This window comes from Artibeus jamaicensis, unplaced genomic scaffold, assembly GCF_021234435.1.
Source record: "Artibeus jamaicensis isolate MK-2021 breed Jamaican fruit bat unplaced genomic scaffold, CSHL_Jam_final contig_777, whole genome shotgun sequence".
NCBI lineage: Eukaryota > Metazoa > Chordata > Mammalia > Chiroptera > Phyllostomidae > Artibeus > Artibeus jamaicensis.
The window spans coordinates 2,197,143-2,216,324 of NW_026521966.1; the positions used below are offsets into that span (position 1 = coordinate 2,197,143).

Sequence of the window (19,182 nt, forward strand, 5' to 3'; positions counted from 1 at the left end):
AGTACCAATACGAGAGAGGGACCTGGATCGGCTGCCTCCCACATGTGCCCTTTCGGTGTGTGGGACGGCACTCCAACCAACTCAGCCACCCGGCCAGGGCCGTTTTAGTCTGTCTTATCCACTGCTACATCCATAGCATTTAACTAGCATGCCACTTTATAGGCAGTCAATAAATATTTGTTGGCTAAATAAATGAATAAAATAGCTGGTCACCCAACCACTCACCCAGCAGGCAGTGATACCCCGCCCACCCCAAGGGCCTGATGTTTCGCCTCAGGCTGGAGTGCTGAGACAAATCAGGACCACCCTGGACCTGCTGGGAGAGGGGCCCGAGTGTAAATAACCATGAACCAAGGAAGACAATGCTAAGGAGCTTCGAGAATGGGGAGAGGGTCAGGCCTGCCCATCAGGGAAGGCTCCATGGAGAGATGGTGCTCAACCTGGCCCTTGAAGGCCCAGAGTGATTCAGGCAGACAGAGAAGGGGTGGGGTAGAGGGAAGAGAGGGAGGCCCCAGGTGTGAGAAGCGTGGGGCGTGTCCCGGGAATCGAGAGGGGACCTACATGGGAGGACCGCCTGGGGGTAAGGCTACTGAGATGGTCGAGACAGCTTGCGAGGATAAAGATTTCAACTTGGTTCCAGAGGCACCAGGGAGCCATACAAGACTGTGGAGCAAGGAAGGTCCACGGTGTCACTCTGGCACTGTGGGAAGAATAGACTGCTGGGTGAGCAGGAAGGCGAGAAAACCAGAAAGGTGGGTGGCTCCCAGAACAGTCTCGGAGAAAGACAGTAAGCCATGAGCCAGGAAAGGACAGAGAGGACTGAGGGAAGAGGGTAGGTTGGAGGTATTAAGAGTTTTATGACCACGTTGAGGGGAAGAAGCTGGAGCCTGAATCTCAAGTGAAGACATTCAGGTAGTACAGACAGAGCCACGGAGGCGGGTGCCTGTTAGAAGGACCAGAGGAGCCCCCCACTTCTAGAAGGCTGGGGTTCCGGCTGCAGGGGCTCCATGCACTGGGCATCATGCCAGGGCCAAACACGAGCCACAGGAAGGAGAGGCTTCCCAGCACCGGAAGACCGATGCGCCCTGGCCCCACATGCCTCACCCCGGAACAGGCCTAGAGAAGAGTTTCTCTAGCTGGCTTTGTCAGCCAAGACACAATGTCATTGCTAGATGAGCCATCCAGCCTTGGAAATGTGCCAGGCTGTGGGGGGGGGGGACAGCTGTGTCCCCAAAATACAGCCAAGGAGCCGCCTCCCAGAGCCAACCAAGACGGTGGCAGAAGCAGAGCTGGTGGGGGTCCGCAGCCCCAGCAGATGAGCAGGGACAAGCCTTCAAAGGGGCCTCCATCTGCCAGGGCCTCAGCCTGCCTGCAAGGTCAGGCCCATTCAGCTCCCACCGGCTGGAGGTAACAGTCCCAGTCACTCTTCTGCACTCTCAGCCAATAAACATTAAGGCATTCATTGGCGCCTAGTGTATGAACGCTGTCTCTCCCACGCGGGTGACAAGAGTCAGTACAGCATGAAGGACACAGACTTTATAGTCTGCAGGGCTGAGTTTGAGTTTTGTCTGTTTTGTCATTTATGTTGCTGTCTCTGGGCCTCAGTGTTACGATCTGTCAAGTGGGCATGAGAAAAACCCTTCCACTAACGGTGTCATAAAGACCAAACAAGAGCAGAGGCAGAAAAGAGTGCTAACGGGACTTGTCAGCTCTCCAAGAATGTCAGCAGGAGCCCAACCAAGGCTGAGGACTCAGGTGAGAAGCACCAACCCTAAGAGAGGTGCCAGACACCCTCAGAGCTTAGAGAGAGGATGGGAACTGTCCTGTGTGGGCCCCAGCTTGTACGGAAGGCTGGAGTCTTGGGTTGGGAGGGTTTGTTTGAAGACAGAGAGAACTGAGTGAAGGGCCTCGGGCAATCCACTCACGGACAGGACAGTGCCTGCCAGGAAGGAGACTGGCCTTTCTCCCTGACTGGACACCAGTGGAATGCTGACCCTCCTGCACTGGGGCCACCTGAGGGGCATCCACCAAGGGCAGCCCTGGGGCTTCCTTGAAGCACAGCCACCCAGCACTGGGAGAACGTGGCCTGAGGGGTGCCTGAGGGAGCAGCCTGCAGGGTCGGGTGAGGAGAGAGGGAGGAGTGGGGGCAGCTGCACTTCCTGAGTTCCCCCGGGGGTTAACCGGACAGGGTGCCTCTTGGGAGACACAGGGTATAGCAGAAAGGGTTGGAAGGGCAGCGCCTGAAGAGGAGCAGAGGGGAAGATGCAGGAGGACAGAGGTGGCTGTGTCGTCTGCATCAAGGACTTGAATGTGCTAAAGCCAGAGCCAGGGGTCTGAAAAACTGCAAAAACACCCCAAGAGAGGAGTTAGCCGGCATCTGGGCATCTGCCACACGGAGGGCACTGGCAGTCAGCGAAAACAACTCTGACAAACGACTCCCGTCTTCCGTCATCCTTCCTAACCTGCCCAACCCTGGAGGGGTCAGGATCTTAGCGGGGGGCATGTTGGGGATGAGGGACGGGGATAGAACAAGCAGAACGGAACCCACTGGTGCTAGCCCTCTCCCACTCTCCCCAGTGTAATTTTCTGGGCCTGGATAGAAGCTTTAGGGAAATAGAACCAAAGTTTTTATCTAAATGGGACTGGCTTTTAGTCCATGAGTGAAACTGGAAAAGCTATGGGATCTGGTCACTGGCGGGAGACCCACCCAGACTGGTAGGAGAACAATAAAGCTGTTACTGATTTGCTTTCCAAGTCCGGTCTGCTCAGTGAACCGGCACACAGGTGAGAGGCGTGGTGTTCACAGCAGGGGGTCCCCAGGGCCTTGGAAGCAGGGGAGGGGAGGGGAGAGGAGGGGGGGTCAAAGAGGGGACGGGAAGGGAGGGGAGTTCAAGCCTGTCTGGCTGGGGCTAGACTGGAGCCATCTTCCCGGAATCAGTGACCCCTTCCCATTGGGTGGGACGGTCAGGGCTGGGGCTGTGGGGAGGCAGGGACACTGCCGCACATACGTGTGTGTCCACACAGTCCCACCCTTATGCCATGGTGTCGGCTGGACCCCAAACATGCACTGAGCCCAAGTGGGAACGGTGAATTCGAATGTAGACAGAGTAGTCTGGAAAGGCATTTGAAGGAGGTGGCCTTTGATTTGGGTCTTGCAGAAGGAGAGGGGCTTCGGGACGCACAGAAGAGAATGGTGCCCCTGGCAGAGGGAGTAGACAGGAGCAAAGGCTGGCAGCTGTGTGCACCTGTCAATGGTACGGTCAGAGTGTGATGTGCATGAAGAGATGTGTGGGACGTGGATCTGGAAGACACGTCACATTTAAAGCAGCGTCTGCACTGGCTAGGACCAAGCTGGGCCTCACTTACCTCATCTGTAACCTGGAAAGACTCACCCTATTTCTTCATGTCCTAGGAATAACTGAATCTCATTATCTCCAGTCAACCAGGGGCTCAGAGGATACACTTTCGAGTCGGAAAAGCTTAGGCTTAAATCCCAGTTCCTCTCCTTCCCAGCTGCGTAACTCTTGGTAAGCCTCAGTTTACTCATCTGTGAAATGGGGGTAGCGAGCTCTACCTAGAAGGACTGATACACATGACATACGCAGAGACCTGGCACAGTGCAAGCCTACCTGAGGCAGGAGTGCCCTACCCACTGCATCCACCGCACCTCCAATGGGGCCCTCACTTACGTAGGAAGCCAGAAGAGTGGTCGGAGCCAGGGTGAGAGCCAGGTACAGGCAGGGCGCTGCAGCGAGCAGACTAGAGGCACAGATGAGAGGCTCGGCCTGCGGGTTGACTTTCTTGTACCTCCTTGAAGCCTCTGCTCCCAGGACAACCCCAATGATGCCAGTCACGACAGTCAGTGCCCCAAAAATCAGGCTGATGGGAAAGAGCCCAGAGGGGTTGGTCAGTGGGTGGGATCGGGAGGGGGCCCAGCCACCTGCCCCCGTGTATGATCTGGCACCCGAATAAAATGGGGCTGTGGGCCCTGTCCCCTGCCTGCTCGGGAGCCTGATCGGGAAACCTGGTGCTCTCCCTCCTCCATCCCCTTCCCTGCCTCATCCTGGGGATCCCGCTGGCCAGGTGGTGATCTGCTCAGCACCCCAGTTCCCAGCCTTCCTCAACTCCAGTAACCTCCAACCTCTTACCACACAAAACTGTCCCCCTCAAAAACCTCAATTCTCTGCTCCCAGTCTGGCCCCACCCTCCTAATATTCTGGCCCCTAATGCTAATGGGAATGGAGGCGAGGGGACATTTATTTACTGAGCTCCTGTGACACGCTCAGCCCTTACCTAGGGATTCCACACGCCCTCCCTCCTCGAATCCCACCTGCCACTCTCAGAAACACCTCTCCTGTAAACACCTGTAAAATGTCCATTCCACAGGCCGAGTACCAGTGGGTTTGCTCCTCTGCCCCACCTCACTGGCTCATGGGAGAGAGTATGAGAGCCTCGAGAGGGCAGGAACCGGCCTGAGGGCACACAGCCCCCATGGGCAGGGCCAAGGCCTCCTGGCCCTCTGCCTGCAGAAACACGTGGGTATTTAGGCAGTTTAAAGGCATTCACTGAATCTTCCCACCCTTCCAAGCTGTGCAAGGCTCCAGCTCAGCCCAGTCAAGTGACCCAGAATCCTGGATGAGTAATATCTACTTCTGAGCCCTTGGTCTGAGCCATTCTTGGCAGATTCTTGAGACCTTTGTGAGACTTAGGATTGATTACCAGACAGGCAGTGTGGACAGGGGAGATCCCCCCAACAGCCCTGAGCAGAACGTGTGGCCAAAGGACACACCCAGCCACCAAGCCCCTCTACCTCCACAGCACCTTCCCAGTATCAGACTCTAAGAGCCAAGACTGGGGGGCCTTAAAGACCTGCAAGTTCTATGTTGACTCTCTGCACAATGATCTTAGCAAGCGGCTGTCCAACTTCCACTTACACACTCCCAGTGGCAGGAAACTCACTACCTCCATGCAACCCCTTCCATTTGGCCAGCTCTGAGTGTTAGAAGTTTTCCCTCTGGCCAAGCTAGAATCCTGCATCCTATGGCTTCCTGCCCTCACCCCACCCTAACCTGAAGGCTTATCCTAACCACAGAGGGCGCATAGCTGAGGTCTGTGCAGAATCTCAACACCAGGACCTTCTGCCCACTCTGTAGTAGGCTGAGTAATGGCCCTAAGATGTCTTCATCCTATTCTCTGGAACCTGCGATGTCACCTTATATGACAAAATGTGATTACCCTAAGGATCTTGAGGTGGAGAGATTACTCTTCTTTGTTTAGGAAGCAGAGGAAGAGCTGAGACAGAAGAGTAGGAGCCGTGTGTCTGCAGATGTAAACCTGGAGAGATGCAGCCACAGGCAATGCCTGCAGCCACCAGAAGTGGGAAGAGACAAGACAGGCTGCTTCTTTCTCCTGTACAGCCTCCAGAGAGAGTGTGGCCCTGCCGAACTTGATTTTGGCCCAGGGAAACCATTTTGGACTTCTGACCTCCCGAACTATGAGAAAATAAGTTCTGTTCTTTTAAGCTACAGAGTGTGGTAATTCGTTACATCAGCCCTAGGACAATAGCACAAACTCTCATGTCAGTTTCTCACACGGGTTCTATGAAGATGAGTTAGGAAGCCTAATGAAGCTGAGAAAAGGGGCAGAGAGTTGCCCAGGGAATACATAGCCAGTTAATGCCTGAGGTAGAAATGAGCCTTATTCTCCCTCCACACCCCCCAACCCCACTTTTTTAAGCTGCTGGGGGCTTTCCGGACCACCTTTGCCTCCAGGGGGATAACAGTCTAGCTGGGGCACCAAGGCAGACTCCACAGTCTCATCCAATGCCCCCATTCACTCACTCACTGGACGCTTTCCCGGAGCACCCGTGGTATGTGTGCCAGGGAACTGCTCCCAGCCAGGTAGAGAGATGTTCAAGTCAGTTCACAGCAATATGGGCAGTTGCCAGAGGCAATAGGATGTGGAGCTTAGAAGTACTGACTTTGGAGTAAGATGGGTTTGAACCCCACCTCTACTACTTGTTCTCTGTGTGACCGTGGACAAGTCACTTAACCTCTCTGATCCTCCATCCCCTCCTCTGTAATACAGGAATAATTTTTGTAGGACCTCAGAGGGTTTTCTTCATGTAGAATGCATAGCTTAGGGCCTGAACTACAGCTGAAGCTTAGGAAGTGACGGTGAGAAAAGGGAGGGGAGCTACGAGCAGAGGGCATGGCTCGGACAAAGGCACAAACAAGGGAGAGGGCATGGGACATCCTGGAAACCGCACGAAGCTCTCACTCTTGGTGCCTGGGCGTGAGAAGGAGGCTGGGGGAGGGAGGTACATGTGCTTCCGGGAAGAGGACTGGTGTCACTGAAGCCTCAGCGAGCATGAGGAGCCCACGGGGCAGGGAGAAGGAGGGCACCACAGGGGGCTGAGATGCATCTGCTGGAGAGGAGGGGGAAACGAGGAGGATTAAGGGTCCGGAGGAGAAGAATAGAGCAAGTCAAAGAGGACTGAGATGTGCCCTGTCATTCAGGAGGTCACTGAGTCCCTGGAGAACAGGGTGGGGAGGGCAGGCAGTGAGGCAGGCATTCTCTGAGCGCGGCAGCTTTCCCGGACGCACAGTGCCTCCACCGGCGCGGGGAAATCCCTAAGCCAGAATAGTAACAAGGCCTCCAGGGCCTCCGCGTGCCATCTGCAAAATAGGATGACCTCACACGATGGGTCCCTTTGAAGGAAGGTTGCCTGAGTCCCCTCATTCTTGCCCCCACCCCAAGTACCCTCTGGACCTCCACAGCAGCTCAAGAGTGGGGGATACAGGGACAGGGGCCCAGGGAGGACAAGGGAGCTGCCCCTGGACACCCAGAGCAGCAGGGGCTCAGCCAGAGCCAGAAGCGGCCTGCCGCCTGCCAGCCGGCTCCCCAGCTCCGCGGTCTCTTCGCGGAGCACCGTGCGCCCAGACAGATTGAGTTTCAGCACCCAGAACCTCCTGAGACTTCCCCACGGAGCGCTCCCCTAACCTGGGCAGGTGCCCAGGGCTCCCAGAAGACCCTCACCTGTCCTTGCTGTCACACGGCTGCTTGAAGCAGGGAGGCTGCAGCCCATGCACCACACGGGCCTCGAACAGAAACTTGGGGGCCCAGAAGCCCAGGGCTCCGGTCACAAAGGCCATGGCTGTCACTCCAAGGGTGGACCACACAAAACTCCAGCTGCAAAAGAAAGCACCTGGCTGAGGCCGGGAGAGGGCGGGGCCGCAGGGGGTGTCCGCCCGTGTGCGCTCCCCTGCTCCCACCTCCTGGGCACTGAGGTCGCCTGGGCTCCAGGCCCCGCATCCTCCCCAACATTCCCTGAGAGCCCTGCACGCCCCATCTCCACCCCTTTACTCATGCTTTGCCTTCCTCCCTTCTCTCTGCGGGACCAGCTCCCTGATCCTGAAAGGCCCACATCCAGCATCACAGTCGCCAGGAGGCTGAACCTGCTGCCCCACCTTCCTCTGCTGCCCTCCACCAGCCTCACGGCTCTGGAACAGACAGAGTTGGGTGCTGTTCGTGCTCCACATTTTGGTAAGTCATGAGGCCTGGGAGTGCAGTTGACTCCTGTCTGCCTCCCCCACCAGGCCTGGAACAGAGGATAGATGCACTCCTGTGAGGCTCAGAGAGGCATCCTCCCAGCGACCCTGAGAAGCAGGCGTAGCTGGGGGACTCTGTCCATTGAATACATGAGGGAAGTGAGGCTCCAAGTCTCAGGTCACTTAGGGATAAGGCAGTGGCAGAGCCAAAGCTGGAGCTCATGCTGCCTCCCTCCCTTCTCCCCGCCTCCCTCCCAGCTCTGTGCTGCTGTCACGTGGCTGGGGGACGGGGGCCTCCGAGGGAGAGAGGGGCATCTTCAGTTGGTGAGTGGGAGCTCAGAAGAGGAAGAGGGCAGTGAACGCTGGACGGTCACAGGGGGCTCTGGTCACAGGGTGCTCCCTGGAGACAGAAAGCGGGAGGCCAGGGATGTTGAGGCAGACGCTGGAGTTTGGGGTGACAGGCAGGAAGGAGCAGGAGCACTCACTTTCTCCCCAGGTATTTGACATCCGCCCACCAGCTGCTCCTCAGGGCCCCCAGGGCCGCCTGCCTCTGCTTCTCAGCAGCTCCCCGCGGAGGGTCTGGAACCAGCACGATGAGCAGAATCAAGGCCACAGCTTCCAGGCAGGGCATAATCTAGGGACAGGAGGCCCCAGGGAATTCAGTGCCATGTGTCCCGGTAACCCAGAGATCCCAGGGTGACTGAACTCTGTGGTCCGGGTCCTTGGGGTGCTCTGTGCCCTGGGGGCGGGGAGGCAAACAGGCCCTGTCCTGGGTGCTGGTTACACAGAACCTAACCCAGCACGTGTCTCCCCCCATCACCTCCGACAGCGCGGCCTCTCTGGGGAGCAGCGCCGTCTCGGGAGCTGATTTAGTAGCTGTCTGTCCAGTACAGACACCACTCTGTCTGAGCACTGAGCCCGACATGGCTGAGCACCGGGGTGCCTGCGGTCGCCGTAGCTGCCCCCTTGCCTCCCCCTCGGCCACGGCGGTCCTGCCCTAGTATCTGTCCATCTCTTGTCTCATTAATAATCCTCAGGAGTCCCCAAGGCAGCATTTACTCCCTCATTTTACAAGTCGGCAAAGTGAGGCTCCGAAGAGGGAGGTGACTGCTTCGGGTCTCACAGCCAGCAAACTGAGCAGCAGGATTTGAACCCAGGGCCATGACTTCCACACCCACGTCCCACGTGAGGCCCCAAATGTCTGAAGCTGGTGACGTCTGACCACCTCCCATGGCGCCGGTTGACATGCCAAGTGGCTAAGGCCACGGGAGGCTGGAAAGTCCCCGTCGGCCCAGGGGCAAAGCAGAAGGAAGAGAAGGAAGCTGGACTCACTCGGAGGGCCCAGTGCCAGCTCCCAGTCAGCGCCTTCACCGCCGACCCCAGCACGTAGCCCAGGCCACTGCAACAGAGGGGTAAGGGGGACAGGCGGTGAGGGCAGAGCGGTGGCCCAGGGCCCTCAGGCTGGCCTGGACAAGGTGCCCTCAACGCAGGCAGCTGGCTCTCTTCAGCTCATAGCCCTTTTGCTGGGAAAAGTGAGCCACGTGAAGCCCAGATGTCCACTGCCCTTGGTCAGGTCACCGGTGACCTCTGGCTCCTGGCCCATCCCCAGTGCCCCTGTCCCCCATCTCCCTGGATGAGGACTCCCTCCCTCACCCCAGGCTCAGCCCCACCTGAGTCAGAGATTTCAGGAAACCAGGGTCAGAGCTCGGGGGCCTCGCTGTAAATCCCACTCTGTCCTCCCCTCTGTGGGGTGCACTGCCTAGCCCTAATGCACCCCCTTGCCTCATCTCCCAGAGCTGGCCCCCCCTCAACAGGCAGACTGCCAGGCTGCTCTTTCTCACCCCACCCCCCACCAAGTGTACTAGCAAGTAGGGAGCACCTTTCTTCTCTCTGATCCTCATCACAGCCCCACAGTATTACTGTCCTCGTTTACAGATGAGGAACTCAGGCGCAAAAAGGGAAAGTGAGCTGGTGAGGAAGGGGTACAGTTGGGATTTAAATGCCAGCCCTTCTGGTCTGATGTGTCTTCCCCAGCCCAGCCCCAGTTCTGACTCTTTTGGGCCTCGGTTTACCAACCCCGGGAAGTGGACCCAGGGTGATACCAACCTTCCAACAGGAATAAAGATGTAGAAGATGGCCAGTACTCGGGTCCGCTGGTCTCTCACGAAGAGGTCGCCCAGGATGGTGGGTGCGATGGTGGAGTAGCTGGCAGTTCCAGCGCCCACGACTCCCCGGGACAGGAAGAAGAGCCAGGAATACTGGGGCAGTCAGGCACAAGAACAGGGTGGGTTCCAGAAATCACCCAAGGGCAAGGGACTCAAGGATTTGTCAGAGGGGCTCGAGCTACAGGCACCTCGCTATCCTCCCAGCCCTCGTTCCCTGAAATCGCACGGGTGCCCCCTGCTGGCACCTGCAGCTGTCGCTGGCCCCCAGGCCGGAGCCCTTCTCCAGAGCATTGCCTTTGCTAACCAGGCCAGTTCCCCCACACCGCAGCTGTTACCCCTCCCCCACCGCCAGCACAGTGGGCGGAAATGAAGCCACCAGCAGCAGCGGGAGGTGCAAGAGAGGAAGGCTCCTTCCTGTTAAGAAAGCCTAACCGGCCGGCCCTGGCCAGGTAGTCATTTGGTTGGACCATGGTCCCAATACAACTGCAGGTTCAATCCCCATCAGAGCACATAGAAGAGTCAACCAATGAATGCACGAGTCAGTGGAGCAACATATCAATGTTTTTCTGTCTCTCAAATCAATCGATCAATCAATCAGTCAAGCCTAATGGGCTCCTGTCTCGGACTGGAAGGCAATCCCCAGCAAGCCTGGTGCCTTGACTGGAACAGCGGCAGCCCCACCCAGCTGTCATGGAGCCAGCAGGAGACAGTTCCCTGGGGCCTGCGCAGGGGTGAGGGCACCTACCCGGGGGGAGATGAAGGAGCCGGAGAGGCCCGCTCCTGACCAGAGGAGGATCCCAAAGCTCAGCGTGGCTTTGCGGCTGTGTCGGTCGCCCAGGTAGCCAAACACAGGTGCAGACAGCAGCAGGCAGACGGTGAAGACTGGAGGAGACAGGCAAGGGGCAGCCTTGCATCTCCCCCAATGGTAGGTGGGCAGATGGGCCCCACAGGCCCACAGAAGGGCACCTTGGCAGTGAGTGGATTGAGGCCAAAAAGAGGAAACAATAAGGTGAATCCCCCCATCCTCTCCTAGCACATAACCCATTGCCTAAAGTCAGGGGGCTGGGCTGTGCAGCCGTGGGCTACTAACTCCACCTCCCTGATCATCACCCCAGCACTGGTGAAGTCAACAACCCCCATGCCCACTCCCATATGCCCTTGCAGGCTGCATAAAGGTGAGATAGAAGTGACCTCGGAGCCAGGCATGGAGCGGACAGTGGTCAGGGCACACCAGAGCCCTAGCTGTACCAGAACTCCTGCCCTCTGGGAGCCCGATGCTGGGACTGGTCTGACTTTGCTGTCACACCCCTGCTGAGGGTGGAGGGTGGCAGAGGGTGGCAAAAGGGTCTGCTTGGGCCCTCATGGAAAGGCAGATGAGCGCCATTTAGAATGAGCACAGCGATTCCTGGAGGCTGGAAATGCACTGGTTTTGCTAAGTAGGTAAAACATTCCCCCGACACTGTCAGATGTATGCATACCTTTTTTTTTTTTTTTTTTTAAGTAAATCCTTAAGAACTGGCAGCTGGATTAATGAATACATAGGCTATTCTTCGAAGACAAAGAAACTGCCACATTTTTGCCGGGCTCTACCTCATGGATAGGTACCGTCACCGCTTCTGTTCCTTAAATAAATCGCCTCTGCCCTCCCGGGAGGACGTGTCCCAGGCCTCCGTGAGTCCGCAGGCGGCGAGGGGAGATGTCTGGACTCTCCCCACCTGGTCCCACCATCCAAGGGCCTTAGGCTTTGGAGGGTCCCGCCCACCACTTGGATCTCCATTCATTGAGCACATATGATTGACATTTCCTGAGCGCAAAGAGTATCCAGATTCCTCTCAGCTCAGGTTCCAGCCCCTCCCACTCCTCCAGTATTGGATGGAGCCTCTTGCAATTGCGGAAATTAGGGCAGTTTTGACCTACAAAACGAAAATTTAATATGGTTCGACCTAATACTCCACAGAGAATGGTCTTTGGTGTCAATGGCATTTATAATTTTAATAGCTAACTGCCAAAATAGGCCGCCAAAAAAAGCTGTATCGATTTACACTTGCGTGGAAGCGTGTGCCAGCACCCTTGTGACACTTGATAGGATCAATCCCTTTATTGTTGTTCATCTACTGGTTGGAAAACAAATGGCGTCTCGCTGATGTTTTTATCTGCAGCCTATTCTCAGGGAAGCTGAGCATCCTCTGCCCATTTTTCTCCTGGTCCTTTTGTTGTTTGGAGGTAGTGTCTCCAGTCCTTCATATTTGTTTTAAGGATTTAAAATGCAGATTCTGAGACTAAACTACCTGGGCTCCCATCCTGACGTTACCACTTCCTAGTTGTGTGACCCTGGGCAAATTCCTTAACTCTCCTGTCCTCCTTTCACCAACTGCACAAGGAAATAGTAAGAGTGCTTGCCTCATAAGATTAAATAAAATAAAACATATAAAAGGCAGTGACTGGCTTTATATAAATGCCTAATAAATGTTACTTGTTACTAATTATTGCACTGCCAGTTTCAATCACCTTGATACAGAAGAGTTCAGCTTTGATGTAGTGAAATTTATAATCTTCCTCTAGGGAGGTTGTTTGGGTCTTGTTAATGCCTATCCTTTTTACCCAAGGGTTGTAAAAACATTTCGCCAAATCTAATACTTTTACAAGATCTGGGGCAGGGATCCTCAAAAGGACACAATCTGCTTAGCTGTGCAGTTGCCCTGAGACAAGAGACCTGCCCCTCAGGGGAAGACCGGCACTCCTTTCCTTCTGGCATCTGCACATTCAAATACTTTCTGTGACAAGGTGGGAGAGAGAGATTCAGGGGCACCAGGAGAGAAGGACTCTGCAGGCAGTGCCTGGAGTTGGATCACAGCTTCGTCACTCACCAGCTGTGTGACCTTCAGCAAGCCCCATAGCCACTCTGTACCTCAGATTTGGCATTTGTAAAACAGGCCTAATAATAATACCTGCCTCATGGGACTGTTGTGACGATTAAATGAGTTAATATTATAAAGCACTTAGAATAGTGCCTGGAACATGGTAAGGGCCACACCAGAGTTTGTTTTAATATTATCAATCAATTAACCAACTCCAACAGTTTCTCGATTCCAGTTGGGAGGGAGGGGGTCTGACCACCGGTTCCCACTTCCCTCTACCGCATTCTTATAACCCGACCCCCACTTAGCTCATACAGCAGCCCTGTGGACACAGAGCAGGGCGGGTCTTTGGGCCATTGCATGGAGACTTAGAAAGGTAAAAATACTCACCTTAGGTCACCGGAGACAAGCCTGGTCATCAGGCCTCCAGCGCACTGACCTTTCCATATGCCTTTTGCGACAGTTTCTGCAGAAATGACCCTTCCCATCATTCACTCCCAAACACACACACTCACATATCCACATCCACACTTCTTCCTTCCTTCCTTCCTTCCTTCCTTCCTTCCTTCCTTCCTTCCTTCCTTCCTTCCTTCTTTCTTTCTTTCTTTCTTTCTTTCTTTCTTTCTTTCTTTCTTTCTTTCTTTCTTTCTTTCTTTCTCTCTCTCTCTCTCTCTCTTTCTTCTTTCTTTTCTCTCTCCCTTTCTCTTTCTGTCTATCTGCCTCTCTCTCTCTCACACACACACACATACACCCTCCTCCCTCCACAGTATCTCACAGATCAGCGACCTTGTAGTAATAATCCTGCTCACCATAGTAAGAACTGGGGAAGGGAAATGTTGACTCAACTATCATTATCTGTTTCATCTAGAAGTTTGAAGGCATTGAGCTGAGATGGTCTCTCTTTAGCTACAAAGGAAGATCATAGATTTACCTACGAAGGGAGAGCAGCCCCAGCCAGCCTGAGACAGGAGCAGCGGGAAGACCCGTGGTCTAAAGCAGGGCTCTGCTAACACCTTTGCTTGGTGCCTGCTAAAGAAGTTTATAGAACTATGCACCCTTTCACGTGTTTTCTGCTGACATTTAAAACATTTTTATCATCAGTTTAAACAGTTGCAAAAGATGTGCTTTCCAGCATTATCGTATTTTTAAGTATATTTTCACTCAGATACTTGAGGCTACAGATCAGGTTCATTCAATTTATGGGAAATGCCAGCCATAGAGTCTAGTGAACAAAACCAGTCCTGCCCTGGCCAGGTTGCTCAGTGGGTTGAGCATCGTCCCAAACACCAAAAAAAAAAGTCGTGGGTTTGATCTCCAGTCAGAGCGAGTAGGGAAAGCAACTGATCAATGTTTCTCTCTCACATCTCTCTCTCTCCCCTCACCCAAATCAATAAACATCCTCGGATGAGGATTTAAAAGAAAGCAGTTCTGTCAAATCAATCAGACAAATCAGACTGGTTGTCTGTAAGAAAGATGTTAAAATGTTGGCTTCATTTCTCATTGAAATAACTGTGCCGACACCTCTCCTGGAGACAACCTTCTCGCTTCTGAATTTTAAATCGTAGATAAATAGCAGACTGTCACACACCGGCAAGGCAGCTAGATAAGGCTTGGCATCTCGCCATGGGTTTTCGGCCTGGAGAAAACATCCCCAGTGGGTTTCTACTGACTGTCTGCTCTGCTCCTCTTGCTCCCCAGCCAAAGCCGAGCCCCTCTGTCTGGCACCCTGGAGGTTTTGACACCCAGGGCTGTAGCCCCTGGAAAGTTCTCACGTCTCCCCAGAAGTCCTCTTACCCCGGTTTGAGAACCTCGTTCTAAGGGTTAAGATAGTGGACTGTTAGGAAGAGGAACCATGCATGTGCTAGTGGCTGGCCAGGTGTGTTCACACACATGTATCTATGTTGTGACAGTGTGTGCATACATATGAAGGTGGTGAATACATGTGTCACCATGCAGGCGCTCATGGACCCACTGCCCCCTCCTTGGAACAGGAAGTATAGCTGCTCCCCAGAGCTGGACTGAAGGTGCATGTGAGCCCAGACCCCCTCTGAGCCCATGTAGGGGGGGCTCTGGCTGTCCTGATGGCCAGATTGTTCAGGTCCACGAGAGGAAAGCAGGTGTCAGGATTTCTCAACCCCTGCCAGTCTCCGGTACCCAGGGGAGCTGAACAAACAGGAAGGAGTGAGTGGCAACTCCACAGCCATGATCAGAAGCTCAGGAGCCCTTCCCAGCCCCAGCTCCCCCTGCTCTTTGGGCAGCACCTACACTCAGACCTGAAGGGGCTATTCAAGCATGAGGTCTCAGCCCATGTGATCTCCTGTTACCCGGACTCTCCTTCACACCCATCACCACCATCCGCAGTGCCCCTTCCTCTGCCAGGGGACTTAGAGTGGCTCAGCCTGGCTCCTGTTTCCCAGCAGCTGTAGCTGGGCACAGAACAGGACCTGCCAGAAGACCCCAGCCCAGTGGGAGGCCTGGACCCCAGCTCCAGGGCCAGGACTCGCTCCTTACCCGTCTGAAGCAAACCAACACTGCTGTCACTGATGCGAAAAAACTTCTGTACATCCAACAGCACTCCTGTGGACAGACGGACAGCACTCAGGAAACAGGAAGTAGCCCACTGGGCCTCTAAAACCACTGCCACTACATTTGGGACAGGACCACAGCTGAACAGCACAGGACGGTCATGGCACCGGGGGCCACTGATCTTTCCCCCGCTCCTACACATGCACACACACGCAGGCACATAGAGATGAGTGTACATCAAACACATGCAGAAACATGCATGCCAAAGGCCCTGACTTGTGCACACACATTCACACACTGCATGCTCTCCCAGGAATCGACATAGTCATGGACACACAGACATGCTGATCCACATACATACACACATACAAACAGGAATGCCCAGGGATATATACTCATAGAGGCCTAGATATATATACACACACAGGAGCCTGCACTCACAAATGTGTGAGCCCAGCCTCACACACAGCCAGACACACATACATACACATATACACTGAGATGTACATATAAAGACACACCCACAGGCATGCATGTAAATGCATGTGTGCAGGACTCCCATTCACATCCTAGTCAGAGTGACTGGCAGCTCCCTGTTGCTGCACAATGCACAGCCATTCGCTTAAACTACAGTGTAAATGGAAGTCCCTGGGATTGTGCAACACAGCAGCCCTGCTAGTGTACAAACTCCAGATACTCATAGACATCCTATACATGCATAAGTATGTACATGCAAGACATGTGTACCTTGGCCTGCACACATGGCCCTGCATGTTCTTCTAGGAGCATGATCACAGACATGAAAGTGCACATGAAAGCTTCAGTGATAGGTTCTATTTAGGCCTGACCTTGACCCTGATTCCCTGAGGGTGGTAAGCTCTTGCTCTGCACTAGCCAGGTCTCTGAAGCCCCTCTAAGACCTCGCTAGGCCACGGGCTGGTGCAGTGCACGCTCAGCCTAACGCAGAGAAGAATCGGGCCTCCTGACAGCAGGTCCTGCTCCCTGAAACCCCCTCAGCCCTCTGGTGTATTTTAGAAAAACTTAGTCAGGTCCTAGGCACCTGCTTATCTGAGCTGTGAGGCTCTGGCCCTGCCATGATAAAGGACAGTCATTACTCTCATTGAATTATGAGACGCCCAAGGGCCAGGCCTTGAGCTGACTAAGTTTCAGTGCTTCCCTCAGAGGTGGGGACTGTCACTGTCTCTATGACACAAATGAAGAAACAGAGGCTCCAGCCAGCCATGGCTGCACAGCTGGAAATGGAGGAGCTGGAACTAGAATCCCAGCCAGAGGTAGGCTGCCTTCCTGCCCAGTGTCGCAGAGGGGGCAGAAGCGCCCCAGTGGGGCCCTGCAGAATCACCCATGGGGTGGGGGGGAGAGGAATAAAACCCTCTTCCTCATCCACACCTCCAAGACCTGTCAGCAGGTGAGGAAAAAAATCAGAGAGTCAGAGAAACAAAGTAAGACTTTTGTTCAGATGTTTATTTTGGGCCCAGTTGCCAGAGCATCTAGGCATACCAATGTATATGTCCTTCCCTTCCCTTTTAATACTTTTAATTACATGAATAAGGTATATTCACTGAAGAGAAAAAAACAGACAAGCAGATAAGCAAAATAAATAGCTAGATAAAAACTCCCTTTAACCACACTCACCTTCCACGTTCAGAAATGAGGACCCACCCCCACACCAGGTCTGCTCCCAGGCCGGGGCCGCTCTGGGGGCTCGGGCACAGCCTTGTTCTTTGCCTGTGAGCTGTCATTCCGGCTTCCCATGGGAGAACCCTAGTCACCGGGAGACTTGCCTGCATTCCCCCAACAGTCCCCGCACACTGTCCTTGGTTTCACTTCTCCTTCATCCCAATAATGGCCTTGCTTCTCCCACAGCCAGGGGAAGTCTCAACACAGAAGGGGCCTCAGGCAGACAGAGCTCAGGGCCTGATGGTTCAGCCAAAGGCCTCTCAGGACAAGTGGCGTTGAGAGCAGGGACCTGAGCCTGTGGGGCTCAGAGAGCTCTATACCCACAATCACCCTGCTGTCGCCTGTGGCCTGCCCGTCCCCTCCTCTTCACACACCCCTCCCACACTCAGATTCAGTCCTCCCCAGCCTTGGCCTGGTCCACTGCAGCTGCCTCTGTATTGACCTCCTGTTTCACCGTGCTTCCATCATATACCTCAAATGTGATTATAGACGCCCCCACTTATAAACACTTTCCCCACCTCCCCATTTTCCTGGCCTTTTCCATTGCTTCAGCAAAACTCTATGAGTTGGCCCCAACCCCCTTTTAGAATAATTTCCTGCTTTCTCCCTGCTCACCATACCTGATCAGACCATGCCCTTTTGCCCCGTGTGCCCTGGCACATGCTGACCCCTCTGTCTGAATGCTCTTGCCTTACCCCTTCCCCACCTTGCCAACTTTAACAGCCTTCAAAGGCCCAAATCAAATACTCCCTCCCCTGTGATTCTACCAGAACCCTCAGTCATTGGTCCCAGGCTGCTCAGCTGACTCTCACCCCACTCTACCTGTCTTAGAGATACTGGTTCATGTGTTCTGTGTCCCTCTGAGCTCATCAAAGGCAGATGCTGGGCCCGGGGCTGTCTGCAACCCCTGACTCCCATTCATTCCACAGCCACTCTCCAGTGTACCGTGCTGGCAACTGATGACTTAGTATCCTGGTCTCAGGGATGCCCAATGACTACAGGTGCCACCTCTGAGCTCCCCAGACCAGCTGGTACCCCCCTCATCTGGCTGCATCTCCCTGCCTTGCAGGAGTCTTGCTAATGAGCTTCTTCTCCTTCCTCCCTATGAGATGGTCATTCCCGAGTTCAGAAACTACAAGACTGACTTCCCCTCCCCTGGGTCCACAAGGCCCACCCAGAGGGCCCTACCCATATTTAGTGTTCAGTTGATCTTGAATGAATTAGTGATGGAGGCAATGTTGAATCCTGATGAATGGATGAATGAATAAATACATGAAAAGTGAATGAGTGAGTGACAGAGGAGACTGAGTCCTGGGGCCCGCAGGAAGGAAGGCAGAATGTGCAAGGTTTGCACACAGCCTGCTATCCCACAAATACCCAGCAAGCTGTTTCTTGCTTGGGAGCTGGGCCAGGCTGCCCTGTCCTCCACAGCCTCACCCTGGCATTCCACCCAGAGCCTCCAGGTCTTTGCCTGAAGACTCAGTCCCCCCTGTCATCCTCACCCACCCCACTACCACCATGCACCACACCTATGTACACACTCCTAATTTGGGCTGGATTGGGAAATGAGATTGGCAGGACAGCAGGGATAAGCTCTGAAAGAAGAAAGCTTGCTGGACCGCAGGCCACTGTGGTGGCAGGGCAGCCAGTGGGTGGGTGGGTAGGGGCCGCCCAGGATGCCTGTCCCCTTCCTCACCTGCGATGATGAACCAGTTCATGTAGTTCAGGAGGTTGGTGTAGCAAAGCACCCCCGCGGCCACATAAGCTCTCCAGCGGGGCAGGCTCCAGGGGGCAGGCGTGGTTGGATGGGAACACTGACCTGAGCCCAAGGCCCCAGAGTACCCACCTGACCCTGGGGACCCGCCTTCAGGCCCCTCTGGCCCAGGCTCCTGGCACTCCCCAGACATGCCCTGCACCTTGCCAGCCCAAAGCTTCTGTCCCAGGAGGCATGCAGGGGCCAAGATGCATCAGTTCTGTCTTGAGTCACTTCCTGTGGTCTCCCAGCTTCCCAATCTGAAAGCGGCTACCCTAACTGCTAAGCATCTTATCACAGGTTCCTGCTGAGCCCACCACAGCTTCAATGGTGAGATTTCACCATCCGCAGCCTCCAGGGCTTGCTCCAGGGGAAGAGGGCTCCTGCCCTCGTGCACCACCCTGGGTGACTGAACACTGTGGCCCCCTCCATCTAGTCAGGGGCTGTAGAAGCTGCAGCGGCAGCAGTGAGGAAGAGAAACTTCACAGTGAAATGAGTTTCCTAGAGGCCTGATCACTATGGGAGGGTCTGGCTGCCCACGAAAGAGATGTGAATGAGGGACTTGAAGTCAAATCCCTAGGTCCAATCAAAAAGGCTGGGTGTTGGCCAGGAGACCAGCACCGGCAGGACTC

At 54.6% G+C, this 19,182-nt stretch overlaps 1 protein-coding gene across 1 annotated transcript in view; it reads right to left on the reverse strand.

The window, feature by feature from the left end:
* Positions 1–18,704, reverse strand: part of SPNS3 (SPNS lysolipid transporter 3, sphingosine-1-phosphate (putative)) — a 38,152-nt gene extending 19,448 nt beyond the window's left edge. Inside the window, exons 1-8 of the mRNA XM_037133068.2 lie at positions 18,494–18,704; positions 15,085–15,150; positions 10,461–10,597; positions 9,657–9,808; positions 8,883–8,949; positions 8,036–8,184; positions 7,039–7,191; positions 3,690–3,879 (exon numbers count right to left, since the gene is read on the reverse strand). Coding sequence (XP_036988963.2) covers positions 3,690–3,879; positions 7,039–7,191; positions 8,036–8,184; positions 8,883–8,949; positions 9,657–9,808; positions 10,461–10,597; positions 15,085–15,150; positions 18,494–18,704 — 1,125 coding nt within the window. The remainder of the gene's footprint in view (positions 1–3,689; positions 3,880–7,038; positions 7,192–8,035; positions 8,185–8,882; positions 8,950–9,656; positions 9,809–10,460; positions 10,598–15,084; positions 15,151–18,493) is intronic.
* Positions 18,705–19,182: the final 478 nt, after the last annotated feature.